General features: G+C 41.6%; 1 protein-coding gene across 2 annotated transcripts; it reads left to right on the plus strand.

The window, feature by feature from the left end:
* Positions 1–340: 340 nt before the first annotated feature.
* On the plus strand, positions 341–26,393 carry LAMP2 (lysosomal associated membrane protein 2). 2 transcript variants are annotated; one of them, XM_036739914.1, is made up of 9 exons: positions 341–550; positions 5,608–5,726; positions 6,699–6,912; positions 9,135–9,296; positions 10,380–10,561; positions 11,479–11,598; positions 15,721–15,784; positions 16,631–16,795; positions 25,871–26,393. In XM_036739914.1, the coding sequence occupies exons 1-9, from the start codon at positions 475–477 to the stop codon at positions 26,008–26,010; spliced, it is 1,242 nt and encodes a 413-aa protein (XP_036595809.1). In that variant the 5' UTR covers positions 341–474; the 3' UTR covers positions 26,011–26,393. The 2 variants fall into 2 exon arrangements, with proteins under 2 accessions (XP_036595809.1, XP_036595807.1); XM_036739912.1 differs by lacking the exon at positions 25,871–26,393 and adding an exon at positions 19,298–19,607.
* Positions 26,394–27,503: the final 1,110 nt, after the last annotated feature.

A 27,503-nucleotide genomic window follows, 5' to 3' on the forward strand; every position in this document is an offset into this window, starting at 1 on the left:
GACTAGGCGCGAGACACAAAGGGGAGGTGGTGGTAAATTAATCAATCCTTCGATCATTCCCCCTCCCCGCTCCAGCCTTTCTTCCCGGCTCTTCCTCGGCCCCCTCCCCCGCCATTTACACTGGCGCAGCAGACCTGCAGCCTAACTGCCGGTCCGGCGTCTAGACGCTGGAGGGCGCTCTCAACGGCCGCCCCCCCCCCCCCCCGCAACCCCTCCCCTCCCCTCAATAGTCCAGCCCACCCACGGCATAAGCCCCTCCCCGCCCTAAGCCCCGCCCTAGCCCCGCCTCTCGCCGCTCCCCTGCCTGCTGATTGGCCGAGGGTGGAACCCTCCCGCCCTATTTCATCATAAGACCTGGGGGTCGGAGCGTCAGTGTCTAGTTGCCCTGCTGCCGCGTCCCTAGTCTCTCGGCTCTCGACCATCCGACACTGCCGGGAGTTCGGTTGCCGCTGTTGCCTCCCCTGGGCTGGGACCATGTCGCGTAGCTGCCGTCTTTCTCTCCCCCTCCTCACCCGAGGCTCGGCCTTTGCTTTGCTCTGCCTCTTACTAGGTGAGGGGGGCTGCCGGGGGGCGGGGGATAGGGGGGATCGGGCCCAGCTCTTACTCCTGGCTCCGGGTCCGAGGCCGAGGCCGAGGCCGAGGCCGGGGCGCACCTTGCGCGGCAGCGATGACAGTGCGCGGGGAGGGGGGTTGAGGCCGGGACCGGGACGGGAGGGAACCCGGGCGGGGGGAGCGGCCTGGCCCCCTTGAAACAGGGGAGAAGAGGAGCTTGTGGGATGAGGGAGGGCCGGCAACGGGAGTAAACAAGATGAGAATGGCGGGGGGGGGGGCGCCGGGGGGGGCGGGGGGACCGAGTAACTAAGGTGAAAGTGGAGTGGAGGGGTTGTGAAAGAGTTACCTCGGTGGTGGGGGTGGGTAAGGAGTGACCTACATGGGATCGGGGGCTGTTGGGGGGCCCAAACAGTGACCAGGGTGAGGGGGGCTGCGATTATAGGTGTGACCTAGATGGGAGTGGAAGAGAGGAAAGCAGAGGGAGAGGAATAAACAAAGTGAGAGTGGGGGGGGGGGGGTAGGTGTGCAGTTGAGTGGTAATCTAGGAGAGAGATGGGGCTGGGGGCTTTGGACTAACCTAGATGGTGGCGGGGAGCAGAGGAGTGACCAAAATGGGAATGGGAGGTGTCCAGATCTAGGTGGAATTGAAGGGGGGCGCGGATAGGGGGCAAGGAGTGACTAAAGAGTGAGATGTCAACCTAAGGGGGACCTGGGCCTGGTGGGGAAATGGTATGGACGTCACAACACTAGGACCAGTTTGAACCCAGATCCTGGAGCTCAGTGCTTGGTGTGAAGGGAATCTTTTAATCTGGGGGACACCCCCCAGTCACTGCTCTTTCCTTGAGTGGCTAGGAAAGGAGCCACCCCACCCTGGACTTAGTTGAGGTGACTTCTCCTAGCTTGAGTTGAGTTTAGGGGTCCTGTCTGTTACCTGGCCCCTTGGTCTATCTGTCCCTTTTCAGTCTTCTCCCCTTCCCCCTCATTCTATTATTACCTCCCAGTAATGCTTTGTGATGCAAGCATTCCAGAGTTCCATAACTAACTTAGCTTAGACACAGCCTCATATAGAGGGAGGGTGTAGGCTGGTTTTTAAATGATGGTTGGAGAAAAATAAAAACTTGCCAATGGATTGTGAATAACCCCCATATATTTTACTGGTAGAAGAATTAATCTTGTCATCCAGTCTGCTAACCTCTCTCCCCGTTTGCCCCCAGAAAAGTCCCAGTTTCTTCTTTCCCCCCACTTCCTAATTCTCCTGTAAGCCTTAGCATGGAATGAGCAAGTCCTGTGACATTTAAACTGTCTTAGATGAGCAGTTCCAAGGACTTTGAATTGAGAACTTCCCTGGAAATGCTAAATGACAAAGATCTCTCTGTAAAGCCAACTTGTTGAGACGTATACTCCCATCTAGTTGAATACTGGGGTGGTCGTAGATGTTTCCTTAGGACATGCAGTTAGAGGTATTAATGAATACGTAGGCACTGATATAATAGGTCCTCATCTCAATTCTTAGGTATGACAATAGCTAAGGATTGTCATGATGAACTTTCTGGAAAGACCTTGGCCATGAATGAGGACTTTATGGTGCTCATAAACTGAATTTCTTTTCCAAGGATTTGCTTGAATAACGTTTAGAACATAGGCATTTGAAATTAATTGTTTCTTAATTTAGTTAAGTAAGCATTCGATCCTCACATCTTGTATGTTTGTGAGGTTTAAAATTTTTTTTATAAGTTTTTTTGTCATCAATGAATTGTTTTAACTTCAGCCAGTGGAACAAAGTAACCGTAAATCACCCCAATATAGCTAAACCTTTGCCAAGATTGTGTCTTCAGAGGTAAGCATTCTTTTATTTGTGCTGGGGGGGGGATTGTTTGTTCTTTTCCCCATGAATTCCTTATAATATAGCTATCCTGCTCCCCTGCCTCCTGGAGATCAGCTTTGCCATATTGCAAGAGTCTACTTCTGAGCCTCTGAAATGGGCAAAGCCTTCCTTTCATAATCTTACATTCAGGAGATTACAAATTGTTCTGATAAGAAATGATTTGCTTGGAGTCAAGGCTCTCTTGAGGGAGATAGCCCTGGAGGTTGCCCAAATGGACGACTGTTCCCATGATAGCATGTTTCTTTCTTTCGCTGTTTCTCAGAATGAACAAACATTTGATTCAAAAAGAGTTTAAACTTTGCAGTTTTTAATCATGTTGCTATTTAAGTTTCAATTATTTTAAACATCTAACAAATGTGTCTGTCTCTGGGATGTGGGTCTGATCCTAACAGTGAGTGAAAGGGTACTAGTTATTTCTCTCATGGGGAAACATTCTCTATTTTGATTGAAAAAAATTAATTAGATGGGGAACAATATGTCAGTAGAGTCAAAGACCCTTTATGATTTCTCATCACAAATCAAAGTTAATGTCTGCTTGGGGTGAGAATCCTAGACTTTGTGCAAAGAGAATAATCATTAGCAGCAAAGTCGCTTTCAAGGAGTTGGTGCCATGGAGTAAATCAGAATGACGCAGTAGAGATTTGCTACAGTGGATCTTCTTCAGCTTCCATTTCTAGTTTTTCTATAGGCTCTATAGCAGGGGTGGGGAACTTCTGGCCGCACTTGAGGACCTAGAGGGCCAAATGTGCCCTCGAGAGTGCAGGTTCCTCACCCCTGCTCTAGAAACTATGAAGGACTTATATTTTTGAAAGATATCTTTGGGGAAATTCATATTGTAATTTTATTTTTAAATTTTTTTTTAAACTCTCTATATCCTCTTTGCTGTTTCTTCACCTTTGTCTACTCCTTTTTTTTTTCTAATTAGGAAGTGATACCAATAAGGGCAATGTTGGAATCATTGTATGGTTACAGTTTGTTTGCTGTCCCAGAGGGTACGGAGGTGGGAAATTGGACTTGGGGATGGTAATTTTTTTTTGGAGGGAGGAAGGCAGGGCAATTGGGGTTAAGTGACTTGCCCAAGCTCACACAGCTAGTAAGTGTGTCAAGTATCTGAGGCCACATTTGAACTCAGGTCCTTCTAACTCCAGGGTACTCCACTCACTGCTAGCTGCCCCAGGGATGGTAATCTTAACAGGGATGGAAGTGGGGAGCAGGGAGTTAGAGATACTAAAAAACGTTTGTATTGATTTACTTTGCAAAAGCCTTTTCAAATACTGGGATTTGAAGGGAAAATAAGTTTCAAAATCCTTGATTTGAAAGCATGCTTCCTTTGGATCTCTCAGGGTATGTCCATAATTTTGTTTTTGTGTGGGGCAATCAGGGTTAAGTGAGTTGCCCAGGGTCACACAGATAGTAAGTGTGCCAAGTGTCCGAGGCCGCATTTGAACTCAGGTCCTCCTGACTCCAGAGCCAGTGCTCTATCCACTGTAACATGTAACACTGTAACTCCTATGTCCATAATTTTGAAATGCACAGTATAGTGAAATGATAATGACTAAAGTTGGCCCCAAAGAAGAGCTGTGAGGAGGCACCTCCCTTGGCTTCTTTGCGGAGGTAGGGGATAATGGGTGTAGAATACTGCGTATGTAGTATTATAAGACATTTTTTTTACTGTGTTTTGCTGAATTGTTTTTGCTTTCCCTCTATCTTTTGTTAGAAGGGGTGGCTTTCTGGGAGGGATACATTGGTAAATGGAGGTGAGATAAAGATAAGAGATATTGATTAAAAGTTTGTGCCTGTACTTATCTTTTTGGAGAACAGGGTGTCCTGAGAGCAAACAATGGTACATTAAGAGTCATCCCATTAGAGACAGAAATATAGAACTAACTGTCCACTTGATTTGCTAGTTTCACATCAAGATAGGGATCAAGGTTATTGTTACTGTGATAAAATCAATGAAGGAGTATTCAAGGGCCTATTTCTTGCTTAATCCTATGCTAACACTCTACCCAAAGGCAACAACATTAGTAAGAGATAGGGCTTCTGTATTCGAGCTGTTGATAGTCTCCCTGTAGAAACTAGGTTGAGACAGATGCCTCATTTATGTAGTAGAGAAGGCTTTGGGTCAGGGAGCCTAGGTTCATTTCCCACCTCAGATGTTTGCACTACTCACTTACATTTCCAAAATGAAGGACTCACTGAATTCCAAGGTTCTAAATTGGTGTCCCTATGAATAATGCTGTTCAATCATGACAGCATATTATGGGCTATAAAGAGTTCTAAGTACAGCTTAAAGGCTTCTGGGATGAGCTGAGACTTGAGCTGAGCCTTGAAGGATGGAGAGAATTTCCATAGAAGGACAACCATTGTGAGAAATAACCACAGGAGGGATGGTGTAGAGGCCAAAATGAGCATCACGTGGTCAGGGGACAGTGAGGAGGTCAGCCTGATTAGAAGACAGGTTGGTACTTGGGATATGAAAGGTGGGGACAGATTAAGGAAGGCCGTCAAGGCCCAGCAGAGGGACATGGAGCTATTGAAAGTTTTTAAGAAAGGAAATAATTTGAAAAAATGTAGTTTAAGGAAGAGAAATCTGCTAGGATGACTTAGAGCAGGGAGATGTTGGGAGAGAAATTAGCTAAGGAGGCTTTGTAATAATTTAGGGGGCAGAGAATAGGGACTAGATTTGTGATTTCACTAGTATAGGGAATGTCCAAGTGAGGAAACTCCCTCTCTCAATGCAGGTCAGCAACTTTTCTTCAACGTATATAGTCTGAGAGTTGCCTAGACTAGATCGCTAACAGATTAAGTGATATGTCCAGGGTCACACAGCCAGGCTGAGTTCAGGGGCTTGAAATCTGCATTCTCCTGACTTCGAGGCCGGCTCTTTCTACCAGGCCTCCCAGCCAGTTTCAGTGACTCCGAAATAATTTGTGTCAGATGGGCTTGGAATTTCCATCTTGCTCGAAAATGTTGCGTTTTTATGATTATTCCAGCCTTCCTTCAAATGTACAAGGTCAGAGGAACGCCATTGACAGAGGGACACCATTGTATGGTCACCCAGGAGGAATTGAGTGGGAGTCCCAAGCACCACCTGGGATCTGTATTTATAAATGTGCCTTTTGCAGTTAAAATCTCATTTTGTAAAATGTTTTTTTTTTAAACTCCAGGAACTATCGAGATTGGTGCATTGAATCTCACTTTGAACAACTCTCACAATGCCACTTGTCTGCATGCCCATTGGCAGATGAATTTCACAATAAAATATGAAACTCTAAACCATGGCCTTGTAAGTAAACATTTGGCAAAGGGCTGGGGATCTCTGTTGCTATCATCTGGGCCCGATTTTGTGCTTGTGTTAGCCCCACCTCCCCTAAAAAGTCTCAGAAGTTCATCGACTTACCTTTTAGTCTGTCTGCATTTTTTCCTATGTACTTGAAGGCATTTAATTTTTGTGGTTTTATGAATTTTACTTCTCTGAGGTCATGAATTATTTGAGTTTCTCCAAATCGATTAAGGGAAAAATGATGGAAGAGTAAGCTACTCATTTCTAATTACTTAGTACTTAGATGAACACTTCATTTAAACTTTTACCCTGATCTTCACGTAACATTCTTGGTTTCTCTTATTTCCTTACTTGTTGGTTAAGGGTTATTTTTCTCTCCCTCCTTCCCCCTTTCCCCATCTCCCTCTTCCATATTCTTTTTTTTTTATTAGACCTATGGTTTCATTGTAATTTGCTAGTACAAATTAACACCTGCTCTCCAATTTCCAGCGTTAGAGATGTGGGGGAGTGGGGTGGGGTGCTGCTGATTTACAGTCACTCAGCCAGTGGATATCAACAGTAACACTTGAACCTCAGCCTCAGGCCAGCTCTCTATCCTCGTACCCTGCCCCCCTCTTTAAATCTCTCAACCAACATGCAGCCTGGGGGAGGAGTGGGGAAAGGGGAGGACAAAGACTGATCTGTCTGCTAAACAACATTTGCTGATCTTGACCCCTAATCAGTTTTGTGATTTCCCAAGAGGAGTAAAAAATATGAAAGCACCTGAGCCCCACCCCACCCTTTTTTTTAAACCTAGCAGGCTTGGGAAAGGTAAATAGATATGGAGGACATGAGAGTCTAAATACTAAACTCCAAAACTTGGAGAAATGCTTTTATGTTATATTTTAAATTTTAATATTTTATTATGTATTATATATTATATTTATTTTATATTACATTTCTCTCCCCCCCATCCCTTTCCACTTTTCATTTTAGAAAAACGTAACGATTCAGGTCCCCAGCAACGCATCGTACAGCGGAAGTCATTGTGATACTGGTGACAATGTCTCCCAAATTAAAGTCCAGTTTGGATCATCTTTCTTTTGGAATGTGAATTTTACCAGACAGAATTCTGTTTATTTCATTGACACCATCTGCTTTTCCTACGATACCAGCGATAATGACACTTTTCCTGATGCCAAAGTGAAAGGTAATGGGCACTTAGGGTTTTGTTGTTTTGAGAAGAGTCAGGTAGGTTAGGCGGAGCGATCTTTGACCTCTTGGGCATTTTTACCAAAACTTTAGACATTGAATGATGACCGATGAGATGCTCAGCCCCTACCCCACCCTGTTTTGCTTTTAGAAACCCTGACAAGCCAAAATTAACTGAGAAAGACTTGTAGAGTGGATGTAGCATTTGTGGCTTGTTAAAGGAGCTGTTCAATTTGGAATGACTTAATCCCTAGAACTAAAAGAAGTTCCTGGTATTTTAAAGCTGTGACTGTTTGAAACTTCAGCTGTGGCCCACATTTCAGCCAGATTTGTATGCAGGATGTAATGATAGCATTAATAAAAATAGTTTGTACATGAACTGAAACCCCTTCTAAACTGAAAGGGAATGAGGCACTGTGACTGTTGTTTAGTTGTTTTTCAGTCGTGTCCGGCTCTTCACATTCATTTCGGGTTTTCTTGGCAGAGATACTGGCTTAGGTTGCCATTTCCTTCTCCAGCTCATTTTACAGATGAGGAAACTGAGGCAGGGTGAAGTGACTTGCCCAGGATCACACAACTAGCAAGTGTCTGAGGCCAGATTTGAACTCGGGAAGAGTTCAAACTCTAGGCCCAGAGCTCTATCCCCTGTAGCACCACGTAGCTGCTCGACGCACTGTGCTACGATGGGGAAAAAAAACCAAACCCATTGCTATTAGAGTCAGTAGAACTGAGTATGAATCCTACTTCTTATCCTTATGACTTGTATGACCTTGGACAAGTCCCTTCATTTCCCTGGGCCTCAGTTTCTGTCTCTGTAAACTGATGGCCTACAAGGTCCCTTCTGGCTCTAGAGGTTATATCTCATGATTTGCTCTCGCATGTTTTGGGGGCAATATTTTTATTTTTCTCTGACATAGCAAACGTTTCATTTTGTTCACCATAACGGCCATCTGGAAGCAGTCTTTTTATTTAGACTTGCTAATGAATAATTCATAGTTGCCTCTAGTCTACAGAGCTGTACTTCCTGAGATCTAGAAGTGAATGATCCGAGTGTAAAGGTCCAAAAGGAATGACAAACTAGACACTGAAAATCTCCTTGCTCAGCCTCCCTCCGACCTCCTCAGTCTGTGTGCTCCTTATTAAGCCAGAGTTTCTAGACCCCTAAAGTGGCAGATACTTTTCCAGAATCTCCTATGTGCCTAGCAAGTGCTCTGGGTGGCAGAGGGAAAACTCCTGGGACTCTCGTCTTTGTTTTCAAGTAGCTTAGCTAGGGATAGCTAGATAAAATTGTTGTGTCATTTATGGAGAAAACCAATGATACTCCCTAGGAGGATGACAAGATGGCAGAAAATGGAAAGTGAGTGTGGGTTGGTTCTTCACAGAGAAGGGAGGACTTGGCTAGAGAGAAGGAGGCCCAGACAGGGAGACAGCAGCCTGAGGAAGGCAGCCATGAGCATGGTGTATGCAAGAGGTTTACCTAACTGTAGTTGAAGGGTGTATATTAGATAGGTAGATGGGGCAGTAGTCAAAGTGGATAGAGCGCTGGGCCTGGAGTCAGGAAGACCTGAGTTCGAATCTAGTTTCTGACACTTGCTAGCTGTATAGTCTTGAGCAACTTACTTAACCCGTTTGCCTCAGTTTCCTTATCTGTAAAATGGGACTAATAATAACAGCACCTACCTTCCAGGGTTGTTGTGAGGATCAAATGAGATAATATTTGTAAAGTGCTTAGCACAGAGCCTGGCACATAGGAGGGAAGGAGAAAAATTTGGAACTCAAAATTCTTACCAAAATGAATTTTGAAAACTATTTTTACATGTAATTGGGAAAAATAAAATACTATGAAGTAAAAAAAAAGTTTAAAAATTCTTTTAACATGTAATTGGGGAAAAATAAAATATTATATAATTTTAAAAAAAAGAGATAAGTAACGAACTTTGCAAAATGTAAAGCACTATCTAAATGTTAGTTCTTGGTTGTTAAAGTTAATAAACAGATTTTTTCAAGCAAGGGTATGGCTTCATCCGTGACCATTTTGATTTCCTTTATGATCTGAGCATTTGTTCTTGTTAACAGATGCTAATAGATTTTGAAGGCATCCTGATAAAATGGAGGTCTTCTATAACTTGTAGGCATATGCTACTTCCAAATTCTGGCAATATATTGTCTTTTTTACATGGTAGAAAACCAATGTCAAGACTAATTCATCTTCTTTTGTAGGAAAAGTTAGCACCACTTTTGAGGTCGATACAGTTGCGATCCCATTGGACGAACTCTTCAGATGCCATAGCGTAGTGACAGTAACAGAAGAAAATGTCACCCACAACTATTGGGATGTCTTCGTACAAGCTTTTATCCAGAATGACACAATCAGCACCAAAGGTAACATGCCAAAAGCACATCGTAGGATGCTTTGAAACTTAAGACTTTCGTTGGGTTCGTTAGCATTTCTTAAGGCCTCTTTTCCTAAGAGATGGATCCATAGTAGATGGAGAGTTGGCTCTGTGTCCCACTTCTGACAAGTGTGGCCTGGGTGACTGTGGGTGACTCAGTGCTCTATGTATCTTTCTGTGATTAGAAGTTGGAGAGAAGGAGATGCCCTGCCTTAGTAGAGGGAGCTTCCTCACCTGAGAATTCCGTATTCCCAGTCTTTAAACTTACCCTGTTATCTTCAAAGCTTAAAGTTTTTCCATCGGTGATCATTATCACGATGCTCGTGACCCTAAAAACTCATGGAGTGTAGTTTGTGATTGGCTCAATAAGAACTTAATTACTTCTAGATAATGTTTAAGCCAAGGACTCTGGCAGATGCTGTAGTGGTACTGTTGGCCCTTCAGCACGCTCCAAGGCTTCCTTGATCTTGACTTCCTAAATTCCCATATCTGTTTTTTTGTTTGTTTTGTTTTGTTTTTTGGAGGCAATTGGGGTTAAGTGACTTGCCCAGGGTCACACAGCTAGTAAGCATCTGAGACTGGATTTGAACTTGGGTTCTCCTAACTCCAGTGACGATGCTCTACCCGTCATACCACCTAGCTGCCTCCCAGTATCTGTCTTTGTCTTTGACTTGGTAGTTCATGAAATTTCCTAGCCATATAATTGCTCATTTACTTGTTGTGGATAACTCCCAGATTTAAATTCTGGCTTTGCCACTTGATACCTTGTATGACCTTGGCCAAGTCCTTTCTCCTCCCTTGGCCTCGGTTTCCTCCTTTGTAAAATTAGATGATCTTTGAAGTCCCTTCCAGCTCTAGATCTTGAATAATATGTGTGACCTTGGACAAGTCCCTTCTTCTCCCTGGGCCTCAGTTTCCTCATCTGTAAAATGAGAGGGTTGATGATCTCTGCTTCACATCTCTGGTCCTAGAAGTCACTTGGACTCCTTTGGGAAGAAACCTTTTCTTTTTTCCTAGCCTTCAAAGTTAAAAAAAACACCAAGGTGAAGTCATCTTTTTTTTTCCCCTTCAGAGTACGTCTGTGACAAAGATGTGTCAACTGAATCAACAACTGCCCTTACTACTGTGCCTATTACTACTTCAAAACCTATCCCTGAAGAAAGACCCCATCCTGGTACCTATTCTGTTCAAAATGGGACTGCTATTTGTCTCTTGGCTACCATGGGGCTGCAGCTGAACATCACCAAAGATAAGGTACAGTTGTCTCCTCTTGTCCCCAGACTCTCTCCTTCTTAATGGGTCATTTTACTTTCAGCCTCTGACAAATTGGCCCTGGGACCATGTGGATTTCAAAAGGTTCCCTGGCATTTGTCTTTTAGTTTTTATTTGGATCATTTCCCATTTGGCATGAGGAAGGGTTCATGTAACTTGGAAAAATGTAACTCCCAACATGCCTTCATCTCTCAAGTAGTAGGAATCCTTCTTAGTCTTACAAATGGCTTAGTTGCTGCGATTCTGCATCACCAACTCGGAGTATAAATAGTTGGTCCTTATTTCCAGGCAGCTAATGTCTCATCTTAGGTTTTCATCCAGAGCATTGATCTCTAGATTAGCGGGGGGTTGACATATACAGTAACAGGCATAGATTGGTGAACTTTGCTCCAATGCATCATTGTCCGGTACTGCAGGACTACCAGCTAATGAATCTTATTCCCAGAGCTCTGTGTGGAAAGCAAGCCAGATGGATGGAGCTCTTGTACTCCAGAAGAAAAGGGCATACTCCCATAGCTTTTTAATTGAAGAAGCTTCTTTTGTTTTTTTTCTTTCTGGGGAACATTTCCTTCCTTTGCTATGATGTAAAAGATTTCTGAATTGTGGCTCACAGGCACAGAACAGCCTTAAAAAATCTAGGTTTAATTAGAACAGGGGTTCTTATCCGTTTGGATTTTTTTGTCCTGGACTCTTTGGGTACTCTGGTGAGGCCTGTGAACCCCTCCTCAGAATAAGGTTTTTCAGTGAATAAAGTAAAATACATAGGATTACAAAAGAAACCAAATATATTGAAAATGATCCAAATTTTTTTTTAAAAATTGGCTGAATCCAGGCAAATGTTATTTTGTTCAAGCTCAAAGATCATATAAGGCCTTAGTACCTTCTTCTTTTCCCTAAAGGTTACTTCACTTTTGAACATTAGCCCCAATACAACGAATTTTGATGGCGTGTGTCTTAAGGAATCAGCCATGCTTTGGTTGAATGACAGCAACAACTACCTTGAATTTCTCTTTGCTATGGTAAGGAACAGTTTGCATTAATTTCCTGCTTCCTACTTGTTTGACAAGCATGTCTTAAGTGCCTACTGTGTGCTGGACACTTTGTTAGCTGCTGGGGATACAGAGCTCAAACCAAAAGAGTTTCTGTCCTCAGGAAGCTTATATTCTACTGGGGGGGAAAGCGCATCAATCACCAAGCTTGTAGTTAGTGCTTACTATGTGCTAGGCATTGTACTAGGTGCTGGGGATACAAAACAATACCTGCCCTCAAGGAGCTTACATTCCAGCAAAATATAATTCATTTCTCCTGGAGACTTAGGTTGGACCAAGTAACAGCTTTCCCTTTCCAGGCTTTGCCCTTTATCTGAGAGCTCCAGTGCTATGTCTGTGTAAGGATTTGTGTCTGTCAGTGTGGGTTTTCACTCCACTGGTACAGATTGCAACTTAGTAGACCATCTTTAAGAATGGCTGTGGCCCAAGGATTTGTCCGCTTGTAGCCACTCTGGTGATGAGTTGCTCTGAGCTGCTTGTCCTGGAACAACAGGCAGATAGCCTCATCTATCTGCAGTCTATTCAGCTTGGTACAAGGACCTCCAGAGCTTGTATTCCACTGGCATAGCCATCAAGAACCCAGGATATCCACATGGCACAAAAAGGAAGCATCAGAGGAGGAGGCCTTTAAGGGGACCCTTGTATTCCAGCTCCTCCCCAAAATGTGGCCTGTGGGAGTCTTTTAAGGAGTCTCTGAACTGGTCTCTTGCATGATTGCTTATGGTAGGCTTCATGCTAAAGGTAACTACCTTGGTAAAGGGGAGGAACCAGGAGCCCCCAAAATACTCCAGATTTTTTTTCTAAAAGCCTTTCCTAAGCACATGTTTTTAATATTGCTAGTTAGAACCCCATTATGGCTCTCTAGAAATATTTTAGGCCTTTCAAAAAACACTCTCACTTTTGATCCTAACGTCAATACAGCCCATAGTGGCTATGCACTGACTCCCTCTGCGCCAGCTTCACAGGCCACATGCATAGTTCAGGAGGCTGTAGGCCGGCCACCCTGCTCTTTACTTTTGGTTGGGTATTAACTGTTGTTTGTAGGGTATTCTCAGAGTCTTAGTGCTAGTTTAGGTGACTTAGCTTCCCCGTGCCTCAGTATCCCCATCTTTAAAATGAGGGAGTTGGACTTGATGACCTTTAAGACCCTTCCAGCACGTATTCTAGAATTCCCATGAATTTTGACAGTCTTGTGGCAAGTGGGAATCAGTAGTCTTTGAGAGTCTTGCCCCTTTCTGGAGTGGTCTGTGAATAGAGATCATTTGAGAACCTTCAATATAAAAGAACAGTTTTTAAATTAGAGGTTATTTTTATCTTTTTTCAATATGTAACTTGTTTATTTTCAGTTTTTAACATTCGTTTCCATAAGTTTTAAATTTTCTCCCCCTTCCTCCCTCCTTCCCCAAGATGGCATGCAATCTGATATGGGCTCTACACATACATCCCTATTAAACACATTTTCACATTCGTCATGTTGTATAGAAGAATTATAATGAATGGGAGAAACCATGAGAAAGAAAACAAAACAAAAGACAAAAGAGTCTGCTTCACTCTGCATTCCAACTCCATAGTTCTTTCTCTGGATGTGGATGGCATTTTCCATCATGAGTCCTTTGGAAAAGTTTTAGATCCTTGCATTGCTGAGAAGAGCTAAGTCTATCAAAATCAGTCCTTACACAGTGTGGCTGTTACTGTGTACAATGTTCTGCTGGTTCTGCTCACTTCACTCAGCATCAGTTCATATAAATCTTCCCAGGTTTTTCTGAAGTCCATCTGCTCCGCATTTCTTATAGCACAATAGTCTTCCATTACATTCATATACCACAGCTTGTTCAGCCACTCTCCAATTGATGGGAATCTAGGGGTTATTTTTAAGACCACTACTTCCACTTTTGTAGAGATAACCTAACATAGTGCTAGGCTTGGAGTCAGGAAGAAGTGGGTTCTAGTCCTGTCTCCGACACATACCAGTATGACTATGGGCAAGTTCCTTAACCTCTTGCTGACCTAGGCAACTCTCTAAGACTCAGTGGCTGATGACTTGCCAAAGCACACACAAAGAGTTCCAGAAGACATCACAGGTCCTGAGCAAGCCCCCCCCACCCCTACTCCCGAAATTGGAGCACATTTGTTGTGTTTTACTCTAATCTGTAGCCACCCCCCCCCCAATAGAATGATGGTCATTTTTAAATTAGTCTGAAGACTCATCATAGATTAACTATTAAGTTAGATAGGAATCAGTCGGATAAGAATATGCCTTTTCTCATAAGGAGCAGATGGACTTCGATATAACCTGGAATGACTTATATGAACTGATGCTGAGTGAGGGGAGCAGAACCAGGAGATCATTATACACGATTACAGACACACAGTATATGTAAGGACTAACTTTGATAGACTTGACTCCTCTCATCAATGCAAGGTTCAAAGACAGCTCCAAAAGACTCATGACAGAAAAAGCTATGCACATCCAGAGAAAGAATTATGGAGTCTGAATGCAGATTGAGGCAAACTTTTTGCTCTCTCTTTTTTTTCTCTTCTTTTTTTTTCTTTTTGTTTCATGATTCATTCCATTGGTTATAATGCTTCTTTACAACTGGACTACTATATAAATAAGTTCAAAGTGAAGGTATATCTAGAACCTACATTGAATTGCATGCTGTCTTGGGGGGTAGGGGGGAGGAAAGGGAGGGTGAGAAAATTTGGAACCCCAAAACTTATGGAACTGAGTGTTGTAAACTAAAAATAAAAAATAAATTTATATATTAAAAAAATGGAAAAAAAAGAATATACCTTTTCTCCCTTTATTGAAATTTTTCCCTGTTATTTGGCCTATCTTTGACTACATTAATTGTATTCGAAATTACTTGTTAAGCTTATCATGGGCGGCCCTGGCCATATTGACTAATTTAAGTTATGTAGGCTAGCTCTAGATTCATTTTCATATATGCTATGATATACGGTAGATCAAATATTTTTAAACTTACCTTTAAATATTGTTTTCCTATGATGTTTAGTTTTGCTTTTTTTAAACACACATAGAACTAAACTCTGATGGGCCATATGTAAAAGGTGTATTCTTTGGGTCTGATAACAGGACAGTGTTAGGGCTTTATTGTGAAGATTTTTTTTTGAGTGAATTTTTGCTTGATTTGTCCAACATTACCATATGTTTAAAGTACATATGGCTTCTTACAACAATCAAAACTGTCCTAGGAAAATGAAATTTAAAACATTTTGGTATAAAAAAAGTTAAAAAAAATACTCCCAAATAGTTTGATGCTTAAATGTAACTATTAAATAAAGCCCTTTGAATAACGAAATAAGATTTAAAAAACCCCACCGTTACATCGGCACCATAAGGCCTAATTGTGGTCTATACCACCTTCAGGCTTGACTCATTTTAGCTCCATAAAGGAATTCTGTCTGTTGTTACTCTTGTCCTTGTTGAGTTTTTTAATCCTATTTATTTACTAATTAGAATTATCTAGGGAACCCTAAGTGGCCAAGGGCCATATGATCGAAACTGTGGTGAGGAAGAAGGAAAACATCGATGAAAAAAAAGGCTTTGGTATTTCTTTTGAGGTGTTCTAGGAGAGATAGCATGGGGTAGTAGAGAGCCAAAAAGACCTGAGTTCAGATATTGCCTCTGACACACACCGGTTGTGTGACCCTGGGCAAGTCACCTTACCTCTCAGTGCCCTAGGTAACTCTGGAAGACCAGAAATTGCAAAGAAGGTTCCAACCTACACTGGTAGGAGGTGTTTCTTCAGCTGGAAGTTTCTCAGGCCAATGGAATCCTAGACCCACAGGCCACTTTCTGTCCCTATATCCATTTGCTCCCATGGACTCAGTATCTTATGTTGGGGGTGGGGGTGCCTCACTCCATTGCTTAGTTACCCACCTCACCACACATTTCCACCCATGTCCAGTTTCTATTTTTCTTCAACAATATTGATCTGTGCCTGGCTTTCATCTGCTCCGTTATCTTGGGCCTTGGCCTGCCTTTCCCCCCCTGGATGTTTAATGTTCTCTGTAGACATTTGTGAGATGATCTTATGTGTTGTTTAACTGAAAGCTTTCTTTAAACAGAAAAATGGCAACCGGTTCTATCTGAAAGGGGTGAATGTCAGCTTGACTTTTGTAAACGGTTCTGGTAAGCCAAGCCGGGTCCTCCCGACCTGAGGAGGGGAGGAGGGGTACAGGGGGAGAGGATAACTGAGGGTTACTAGAAACCTGGCACTTGACCTTAGATTAGCTATATTTAGCAAATACTTAACTATTTTGGGTTCCTCTAATGGTTTCCTTGAGACCAAATGCTAATTTGTTGTTGGAAATGAAGGCACATCTAAAATTTGGAATCTTGCTTAACTAATGTTTATGGATGGAACTCCGAGATAAGCAGAGTATGGAGTCCTTTCAAAGTAGGGAAGGGGAAGAAGGGAATAAGCATTTCTATGATACCTACTGTGTACCAGGCGTTGTGCTAAGCGCTTTTTAGAAATATTATTTCATAATATGGCTCAAAAGGATCAGAAATATTTGGACTAAAGGCTAAGAGGGGTGGAGTGACAAGGGCATCAGACTTTGAGTCAGAGGACCTGCCCTAATTAGGCAAGGCATTTCACTTTTCTGGCTCAGTTTCCCCTTCAGTAAAATGAGAGGATTGAGCTAATCAGTCCTTGAGATTCCTTCCACCTCTAGCTCTGATTCCATGTCTGATCTTGAGCAAGTCCTTTCCCCTCTCTGGGCCTCAGCTTCTCCCTCTGTAACATGAGGAGATTGGACTAGATGGTCTCTGTGGTCCCTTCCAGCTCCAAGTCTATGATTCTAAGGAGAATATTAAAGACATTTAATAAATCTAACAGCTATTGCAAATAGTAAATTATGAAAAGCAGTTCTATGTGTCCCAAGCTAGCACATTTAACTGAGAATCTTAAGACCTTTCATAAGCTCTAAGTTGCTATTTAAAGAAATAACTAATCTTTATCTTTCTTTAAAGATTTCGTTGCTGCAAATAACAGCCTTAACTATTGGGATGCCCCAATAGGAAGCTCTTACATGTGCAACAAGGAAGAAGCTATTGCCATTTCTGACGCCTTTCAAATAAATACTTTTGATCTAAGGGTACAGCCTTTCGATGTGGTGGAAGGAAAGTATTCTACAGGTAAGAATAAACCAGATTTTATGAAAACTTTCTTCTGTGGACACATGATCACAGAAGTCATGAACCCGACAGTCCAATAGAGAAAGTATGCACTTTTCTGGGTCTCATAGGCATAGGCCGAACTGCAGATGGGACTGAAATTTGTACTCACTTTGCTCAGACTAAGTCAATCAAACTGTCAAGAAGAGCCAAACACAAAGAAGAAAATGTATGAAAAAAATGAGAGTTGCTTTAGTGAACTTAGTTAATGGGCTAGACCACAGGTTGGCAAATTATGCAGGTCTGTTTTTGTGTGGCCTGTGAGCTAAGAATGGTTTTTACATTTTAAAATAAAGTTTTATTGTATTTAAAAATGTAAAAACTAAACAGGTAATAGGCTGGATTTGGCCATAGTCCATGGTTTGCTGACCCCTGGGCTAGACCACCCCCTACACTTTTTTTGAGGACAAGTTTTAGTACATGATAGGAACATGATAACTAAGGCCAGCAGAGGGGAATAGCTTAAATCTCCCTTCGTTCCCTGTAATATCTGTACTATTGAGAAATCCAGCTTTTGGTTTTATTTTTCAAACCTCAAGTGACTAGTTAACTGGAAGTCTTTGAAAAATATGGTAGGGGCAGCTAAGTGGCACAGTGAGTAGAGTACCAGTCCTGGATTCAGGAGGACCTGAGTTCAAATTCGGCCTCAGACACTTGACACACTTACTAGCTGTGTGACCTTGGGCAAGTCACTTAACCCCAATTGCTCTGCCTTCCTCCCTCCAAAAAAAAAGAGAAAAGAAAAGAAAAATATGGTAAGATATGGAAAAATATATTGACTGCCTCAACAAAGCACAGGATTTGAAATGATGTGTGCCTGAGCACAGGCACTTTGTAGAGTCTTCTCAGTGGTAAACATCACAGTCTTACATACACTGATCCTAAAAGCAATGCTAGCTTTTTAGATATGTTAAAAGAAAGTAACATGAATAGCATTGCAGGATTATTCACTATTGCAAATTCTAAGTCATGCACATGTTTCTTTCACTAAAATGCCCTTTGTCTCTGACTATTTAATTTTGTTTTGCAACCAGGGATAAATAGACCATATCAGTTATTCCCATCTTCTGCATACAGAATTTTCATAGTTAAATACAACCCATAAGCCTTAGAGTATATTGTAAATAAAACCAGCCATGCTTTATAAAGCATCTCAATGGTTTTGTAATGGGCTTGAATTTCGAATTTGATTTCATTCTGTGAAAATTAAGCTTTTCACATCACTGCAACCCAAATGTTTACTTCTTAAATTAATTTTTTTCCCCTTGTCAATCCTTCAACGATTTGGATTCTTTGAGAACTTTATTTTGGGTATCTTTTTCTGACCTGCTGTGTTATTAACCTTGCTTTTGGTTGCAGATTTCCATTGAGGGTTTAAGAGTCTTTTCAGATGTATTTATTCCTCAGTTATTTGTAATAGAAATGAGTTATGTTTTCTTCTCATTTGGAACTCTGGCCTTACATGTACAAAGGTTTAAGAATACCCATCCAGAACATACAACCTGGTAAACTTTGATAGCATGTGATATATTAATCCATTCATGAAAATAGACTCTTGTCCAGGTGCCTAAAATCACACCAGGTATGCTTGGCTAAGTAGGGCAAGATGGAGGAATTGGGGTGGAAAATGGGGAGTGTGCATTGGTCCCAGAAGAAGGAGCAGTGTGGTATATGATAGAACAGAGTCCTCGATTTGGGGGCAAAAGACCTGAGTGTGAAAATCAGCCCTGTTCCTTACTGCCCATGTCATTGTCAGCAAATCACTTCTCTTCCCTGGGCCTCAGGTTCCTCACCTGTAACATGAGAAGATTGAGCTAAATGGCTCTTTAAGTCCTATCTACCTCTTGATCTAGGAGCCTCTGGAGCCAGGATTTTTCTCTGTGATTCCGGGAGTAGGAAGAAACAGCCCATCTTTTTGACTCCTGGGTATTTGTGGTCTATCCCTCAGTTGTTTGTTTCTGTGGGGAAGATGAGACCTGGCAGCTTAAGCTGCTCTGGTCCAACATTTCTGGCAATTTCCAGGCCTAAACCCAAGTAAACAGCTGAGGGATGTGGCTCCTGCCTGTAAGTTGGTAGGGAGTACCACTTTCTTCACCTCTTCTGGAGTCTCCAAGTCACCCAACCCCAAGGAAAAACGACTCTACCTGGTAGACGTTCACCCTCCCATCAAGCTTCCATTCTGGTTCTGTGGTCCCCATTCATTTCCTATAAGGCAACAGCTCTTTAAGGAGGAGCAGATGGCCTTGAGGGGTGGGTCTTGGGCCTTTGTTTGCCAGCTCCTTGCTTGGGGTCACCTCCAATTTTCTGGGGCTTTGATCTGGCTCAAAAAGTTGGTTGCTTAAAACAACTTGCCTTTTGAAAACTAAGCAAAAAAAATTTTTTTAAGCTCAGTATAAGCAGTTATAGATAAATTGAGGATTTTGCTTGTATTCACTGTTTGTCACACACTTTTTCTATCTACAGCCCAGGAGTGCTCACTGGACGATGGCAGCATTCTAATACCAGTTATAGTTGGTGCCGGGCTTGCAGGCTTGATTCTCATTATAGTGGTTGCTTACCTAATTGGCAGAAGAAAAAGCTATGCTGGATATCAGACCTTGTAAACTGAATCACTGTTTACAGTATGATGAAGCAAGTGCAAGTTCCAAAATTAAACACCATTCGATTAAAATTCCCTTAGCTGTGACCTAGAACTAGGGGGCGTGGGAGTATGGGAATTGAAACAGAAACAACAACAAGCGAAACAACAACAATAAAAAACAACAAAATAAAATGCATGGTCATGTGGCTTTACTTTCCCAACTAAGAAGTAAACTCATTGGGACTCCATTCATCAACTCCCACCCCCCCCCCAAATAGAGATCGAGACAGAGAGAGAGAGAGAGAGAGAGAGAGAGAGAGAGAGAGAGAGAGGAAACACGCCAGAAAGAAGTGTAAGGGGGAAAGAGAGAAGGAGACAGATGTTGAGACAGACAGAGAGAGAGAGAGAGAGAGAGGGAGAGAGGGATTCATAACCAAATGGATTAAAGAGCCCATTTTGGGCTCTTTTTACTATTTCAGCATTTGAGCTTTATACTCCTATGACTAGAGATAAGGAAAATGTTTAATAATAAAAGGAATTATCTGCAGATGGCAAGCTGGGGAATTTTTTCCCTCTCCCTTTACCCTTTCTACTGAAATTTGTACTTGCTTTTTCTGTGTTTTTACAATGACCTGTTTGGAATGAACTTAATGCAACCTTTGCTAATTCTGTACGTCTTGATCTTGGAAATACTCGCAAATGGATTTGGCCAGTGCCAAGTGATATCTCATTCTTAGTACTGGATGCTCCCTTTAAAGCATTTTGAATGTGTCTGTTTTGCTGCAGCTGTAAAAGCCAGAATTACAGGAAGATTTCCTTTTCTCTTCTTCCCACTTCCCCTCCCTCCCCTTCCCTCCCACTTCTCCCTTTATTACTGTGGCTTCTCTTTGGTTTTAAACAAACAAACTCTACCAGATAGTGTTGAAAGCACAGAATCTCAACTGAATTCTTTCAGTCCCATTTCTAAGTCCGTTAGCTCACAGGCTGTTTCTCATGGTACTCATTAGTGCACTCTGTAGACTGACTTCTTGTATCTACAATCATAAAACCAACAGAAGTTTCTTTTTGGCTATTATAGCATCCTTGGTGGTATTGGGTTGAAAAAGGGAATGCCCAGTTGATTAATTAGCTTGATATCTAGATGATAAAGTGCACTTACCTTTTATCTGTGTGTATACTGTCCTGTGCAGGGCCCGAATGTCACTGTCTTCTTGGAGCAATGCTTATCCCAAAAGATGCTCTCATCTCTGTTTCTAAGCCAGAATGACTTGCTGCCTGATTTTTTTTTTACTGTTCCCTCTTTCCTCCATTGAAATGGTTCTTTGCTAATTAGAACTTGCATTGTGGTTGTTTCTGATGGCAGGGTCCATTGGTCTATTTTGTGCTCCCTAGTGTGCTTTGTGGCGAGATGCACCCATTATCCTTTAGTGGGCAGCACCTAATGTTTATGAAGAATGATTTGGGTGGAACAAATGCTTTGGGATAGAGCAAAACATTGGGGCTTGCTGGGTGGCAGAGAGCACATAAACTGGTGTCAAAATAGAGCATCCTTTTTCCTTGTTTTGTTTTGTTTCTAGAAGAGGGAAGGAGACATTCTGATGATACTGCTAAACTACTATTCTAATGGAGATTTTGATTTTGACTTTTTTGCAATCCAATCATTGTAAATGATATGGTTGGGCACTTATATACCACAAATCTTGACTGCTTTGTATATACTCAGGGTGTCCCACAAGTCTCTGCAGTTTTAAGTAGCTGAAAACAACACAAACTTTTGGGACCTTCTGTCTGTGGAGAGGGAGTAGGGAGAGATTGAGAGATTTTGAGATTGAGAAACAGACTGAAAGAGGATTGGGAGAGAGTGAGAAAGAACTTGTGATTGAGAGATTTCCATAGACACCTACACAATAGTAGCCCATGCATGCTCAGTCTAGCTCTAACAAGCCTGTTGGAATGATGGCTATTTTTCACCCGCCTTCGGCCTTTGGTTAGTTGGCGCTTTCACTCAGCTGGTACAGAATTGGCTTGGTACTTAGTTGAGGGCTGTACAGAGCCGTAGCACCATGGTGTTCAAACACTTCCTAAAGATGAATTATAAACTTGGGAGCAAAGACTGTAGATTACTACTTTTGTCATTTGTCGAGCGTGAAAAGAAATCTGGAAAGTCTGTCTAGAGTTCTTAATCTCCAGTCAGGTTTTAATATTGGTGGCACAATAAGGAAAGATAATGCACAAAAAGCTTTGGGCCATCAATTCCAAACTGAAGCTCATATTAATTGGAAGCACAGGAGTGAGGCATGGGACGCAACACAGTTGAACCAAGATTTCAATCTCCAGATTTTAATACCTTCCTTGTATTTTAAAAATACCTCTAATTACCACTGTTTTGTAGAAGGATTGACTTACAATTTCATTGACTCTCTTCTTTTATGTGGATTGATTTATATATAGCTGTTTAAGCTGTTATTTTGTGTAGTTGTGTGTCCTTTGCACCTTGTGTGTAACTCATTCACACCGCAAGGTTGAACTGGATGCCAAATTTGAGGATGGTAAATACCTTCGTGGTAACTTAACAGCAGTTAAAAGAGAGTTTAGAAGAGGAAAAACTGATCTATGTAAATATTGGCTCATATGTTTTTGCTTAAAATTGTTTGAACCACAGTCGATTTAACCCGCATATTGCTTTGCAAAATAAAGCTTTTTTTTCATTCTTAAGGAAACTTGGTCACATTTTGTTTAAATGGCCCAAGCCGGGATTTCTCATACTGTATAATTAACTTTCTAAAGGAGAAACTTGGACACTCTGTTGGTGGAAGTGAGATCAAATTATTTTCTGTCTCCCACTTCCTTCCTTCCTCCCTCCCCCTTCTCCATTCATGCTTTCATCATGTTATTGTTGAGTTACCAGGTGAAGGGCATGCCTATGTCCCTTATAATCGATGGATAAGGTTACAGAGCAGGGAGAATTTGTTGGTGGCAAGGTGTGTATGTCAGGGGAGAGGGGCGAGGTTAGGGAGTGGGGAACCCTGGGAGTGAGTAGACTTCCAGGCATTAATTTTTTTTCCTTTGGAAGTTAGGAGGGGGCAGCACTGCTTGATTTAGAGTCAAAGGAGCCAGGTTCAAACCTTAGTTGTGTTACTTCCTACCTGTGTATTTAAGTTGCTTAAACTCTGGGCCTCAGTTGGACTAGATAACCTCTAAGGTTCCTTTCAGCTCTAAATCTGTGATCCCAAATCTCTGAACCTATCATCTTGTGAACCTTTCCAGAACCTAAGGGGTGCCGGTACTGTTATGCATTCTCTATTACACCCCTTAGGTTTATCAAAAGCCAAATGCTCTTTCAAGGGTTAGTTGTGCTGGTTGACAACTGTATAAACTGCACACTGTGTTTCTCCTCCAGTACATAGAGCTTGTATACACCCTAGACCAAAGGCAGCTCTTCTGAGTTTAACCAGCCTCTCTTCTGACTTCTAAGGTTGATTGTAGGTCTTTAATGTTGAGGGACAACCTCCTTGTTCGGAATCCCAGGGTAGGTCGGAACCATGAACGTTCTCCTTAAGTAGTCTTCATTTCTGTATTACACATATAATTGTAATTCACTTCTCAGTTCTTTTTAAAATAATGGAACCCTCTAATTTTGAGATAAGAAAGTTACTATCTCGATAGATCATTTGATTACTGGAGACATTTTCTCAATAATTCAGTGGATTTAATTTTCTCCATTTTGCTATAATCAAGCCTTTTTATGAAGAGTTGATCATCGTGACTCCTGATTCTGTACCAACCAGCTGTTTGACTTTGGATAGATCACTTGTCCCCTTGGGTCCTCAGTTTCCCCTTCTGCAAAATGAGAGACTGGACTAGATAAATGGTCTCTTTGCTGCCCCTTCCAACTCTGAGTCTTTGATTTTCTTTTGGCTTTGTGGGATGTTTAATTTTCACTGAAGTATGAACCACCCACAGGGCAGCTAGGCGGCACAATGGAGAGCATCATCTTCCTGAGTTCAAATCTGGCCTCAGACACTTACTAGCTGTGTGACCCTGGGTGAGTCACTTAACTCTGCTTTAGTTTCGTCATCTGTAAAATGAGCTGGAGAAGGAAATGGCAAGCCACTCCAGTATTTTTGGCAAGAAAACCCCAAATGGGGTCATGGAGAGTTGGACATGACTGGAACAACTGAATAACTATGAACCAGCCAAACACTTGAGCATCCTAAACTCCTAGGCTAAGCTATATAGTGACTCACCCTTTGTTTTCTAACATGATGCAGCAGGAAAAGGCAGCATTTTCAATCTCTTACTATTTTACAGATTGATTATTCCAATATTTCATCTCTTCATCTTTCTCTAAGAAGGCCATTTCAGCCCTCTTGCTTTCTTCATTATGAACTGTCTGCATCTATCAATAAAGTACAATTTTCTTCTTAGGTACCAGGATTGAACTGAGCTGATATCAGGTTATTTTTTTCTAGTTTAAGTGATAGGACAAATGTCCTGAGGACAGGCTGATAATGTTGTGAATTGCTGCTATCACACCAAAATGTAATTCTTAATGCTATTTCTCAAGGTGAGCTTGGTATCAGAGATGGGCATGTAATGGGTTTGAAGGGATTTGCGACTTTGTAACAACTTCAGAACAGAATGGTCCCTTCTAGTTGGGTAACAGGCATATTCCAAATGTAGGTTTGCATCACTGCAATCATGTTGAAGCTTGATTTGAAGCATTCTTTAATTGTCTAGCATTTTAGGAGTAACATTTTGAAGAATCTAGTTAAAACTTGTCCTTAAATCTCAGCTGCAAAGCTCTTCTACCTTGCCCATTTATTCTGTTGAGCCTTTTCTAATAACATTCTATTCCCCTTTCCCCTATAACTTTGCTTTTTGGGAATAGAGAAATCTGTGCTGGTTTTGTGATTTTAAAATTAATCGCAAAATAAATTTTTTTTTTTGTTTTTTCAGCACTAGGTGGTGTTAAGCCCTCACCCCGTGGCGGGTCATCAAGAGACTTTCAGAATGAAATTAACTTTGGTTTAGGTTGTGATCGTGTTAAAATCATGATCTTTCCATTGCTTATAGAACTGCAAAGTAAAATTGAATTATGTTCAATAAAATATTGGATTCTAATGAAGTATTTTCCCCCAAGTCAAGAGCTACTCAAACCTAGTTTTTTCTTCTAGTTGAGAGCATTTGAAGTAGGCGATAAAGTTCTTTCTTGATGTTTTGTTGCCTGAATTGCCTTTTTGATCCACTTTACTCATTTATGGCTTTTGATGAAAACTAAATTGGTAATATTTGTTAAATTAGGTGTCATTATGAGTAAAATATCTAATTTTGGAGGAAGACCAATATGAGCCAGACTCCAGTTCGGCACCTCATTTTGCCCACAAAGCAAAAGAATTCAGATTGTGTCACAACTCATGTCTGGTGCTTTATGACAGGAGAACAATGTATAGGTACATGGTATCAAGCTGCTGAATGAGAATTTGGGTAAGGGAAGGAGTGGAGAAAATACAGGGCTTAACAGCATTTCGCTAATCTGGCACCCTTAGTTTATCTGAACATAGATGAAAAGATCATGCAGTCTTCAAGGTCACGCACTTGATTTCTAGGAATGCTTTCACTCAGCCAATTGCTTCTAGTTTTATTCATAATTCTTACGAACTTTGTTATTTGGTTTCCAAGATGAGAGCATATTAGAAGTGGGTGGAAGGGTTGTTAGAAACAAACTGAAGACAGGGAAAACTGGCAGTTGACAACCTAATATAGAAGGAGGCAGGAATTCCCACTGTATAGTAATCAGGTGCCATTTAGTATAGGGGCAAAACAGGCCTGCAGATCTCAGTGGTCCCTACAGGCATTATTGTGGTACAACCCAGGACAATACTTGGTATTCATGATAAAAGATCATCTCCCCAAAAAGTTCAGTTACCGTCAGTTTTCCCTTTAATGAGGCAGGGAAAAGTATAAATGCATTCTAGAAAGTTTTCAACCCAATATAGATGATTTTTTTTTAAAGATGTGCCACTTATAGGGCTATGTTTCACTTAGTTATCTGGGAAAATTCACTTACATCAAAACAATTTATTCCATAATGAAGTCAGGTAAGTGAGGTGTAGCTGATGTAAAAAACAAGCCCAAGAATGATGATAAAACACTTCCCTCTTTCTCAAGAGAAAGGCAGGGAAAGGAATTAAGACTATGGCATGTTGGACAAGTGGCCAACATAGTGGTTGTGTCTGTGTTGCTTACAAAAAAATGTGGGGGCAGAGTAGGGTCCTATATTTAAACTTGTTTAAAAGAAGAGGGGAAAAGCACAAAAAACCCCACAAACCAAAAGACATCAATAAAACCTATTTTTAAAATTAGAATTAAGATGAAATTGAGTATTCAATCTTCATTTGGATTGGTTTTCAGTTATTTTTTTTCTCTCCAATTTGCCATTTTTCCACATCTAGCTGAAGACTGCCGTGCAGACGATGACCGATTCGTTATACCCATAGCAGTGGCAGCGTCATTGGGAGGATTAGTTGTACTGGTGCTGTTGGCTTATGTTATTGGTCACAGATACTGGAGTACCGAATATGAGCACTTTTAGCACCTGGATTGACCCTGTCCCAATTTGGCAGCATGTTTGCCACGTAATCAAAAGAAAGTGGTTTCTTAAGTGATTATTAGTTCAAGCTATTTTTAGGGAGAAATAACAGACCCAATATTTTAAAAGGGAACATTTCTAATGAAAGCTGTACTATTTATAAAACTGCCAATCAGAATAGCTCGTCCACATTCAGTGCTGAAATGAATGGTTCTGCAATCTTAGCCAAGCTTTGATCAGAAGTTCAAGTGCCTTAAACTATTATGAATGTGGGCACCATTTGAATAAAATATGTACTTGTGTATAAATGAAACGATGGACTTGTTTCCCTGCCAGTATTTTCATGTATTGATGTGTGAGCTCTTGTGATTAAAGCTTCATTTTCATGTCTTCTGTATTCTGTTCATTACAATAAATATTGATGATGTGGCCCAAGTGCCCATCAGATATGATCAACCTTTGGGTTTTCCACTGAGTAAATAAGAGATATGGTGGTCCTAAGACCAGCTGGCATTCAGAGGAATACAGGACCATTGTGCTGTCTGCCTTTGTTTAACAGAGACAGCTGTGGGGAAGTGGGGGTGGCTGGGAATACCAAACTTGGACTTGGGATCTTGCTTTTTACTAGTTGGGTGACCTAGGAAAGTCTCTAACTTCTTTGAGCCCCTCTTTTCCCCTCTAACATGAGGGCAATTGAACCATTCTCTGCCTTGATTGAAATGTCAAGGTTTTGCAAACCTCAGGACCTTAAAGAAATGTCAGCTGAGATTATTCTAGGTTAACGAGAAGATACCCTAGTAAAGATGAAACTAGCCTTACCAACTTGCCCAGGCAAAATCCCACCCAGGAGGTTGAGCAAAGCATGAAAACTGCCTTTCTTAATGAGTTGGTTTCTCTAGGACATCCTCATTCACCCTTTTTAGTGCCGTAAATTGAAAGAGTACAAGCACATTTTACCAATAGTGGGTTTCTTCCTTGGAGTTTTGCCTTTGCCTGGTCAGTGTTAGGAGGCAGCCTTGAGGCAGGGAATAGGGCCTAACATGCAGTGTTTAAAGCAGGGCTTCTTAAACTTTTTCCACTCAAGAACTGAACCAACCCTTCAGCACTTCTTAAACTGTGGGTTGTAACCCCATGGGGTTGTGACCCATGGTTTAAGAAGTGCTGGCTTAGACCACATCTGGAGTTTTGTATTCAAGTCTGGGCTGGAGGATGTGGTGGAAGGCCTTGAGTCCATATTATATAGAGATCAGGTGGAGGAATTGGGAAGCTTTAATCTGCAGAAGTAATGAGAGTTGTCTTTGGGAATTTAAAAGGCAATCACCCACAAGAAGGAATAGATTTGCTACTTGGATCCAGGGAGCAGAAGAATCAGGAACAGGGAGGGAAAGCTCCAAAGAGTAAAAATTAGGTTTCACGTCAGGAAAAACTTCCTAACAGGCTGTCCAAAAGTGGAGAGGGTTGTCTTGGGGTGAGGGGGCAGGATGGAGTGGGGTCAG

The sequence above is a fragment of the Trichosurus vulpecula genome, chromosome X, assembly GCF_011100635.1.
Source record: "Trichosurus vulpecula isolate mTriVul1 chromosome X, mTriVul1.pri, whole genome shotgun sequence".
Taxonomy (NCBI): Eukaryota; Metazoa; Chordata; class Mammalia; order Diprotodontia; family Phalangeridae; genus Trichosurus; species Trichosurus vulpecula.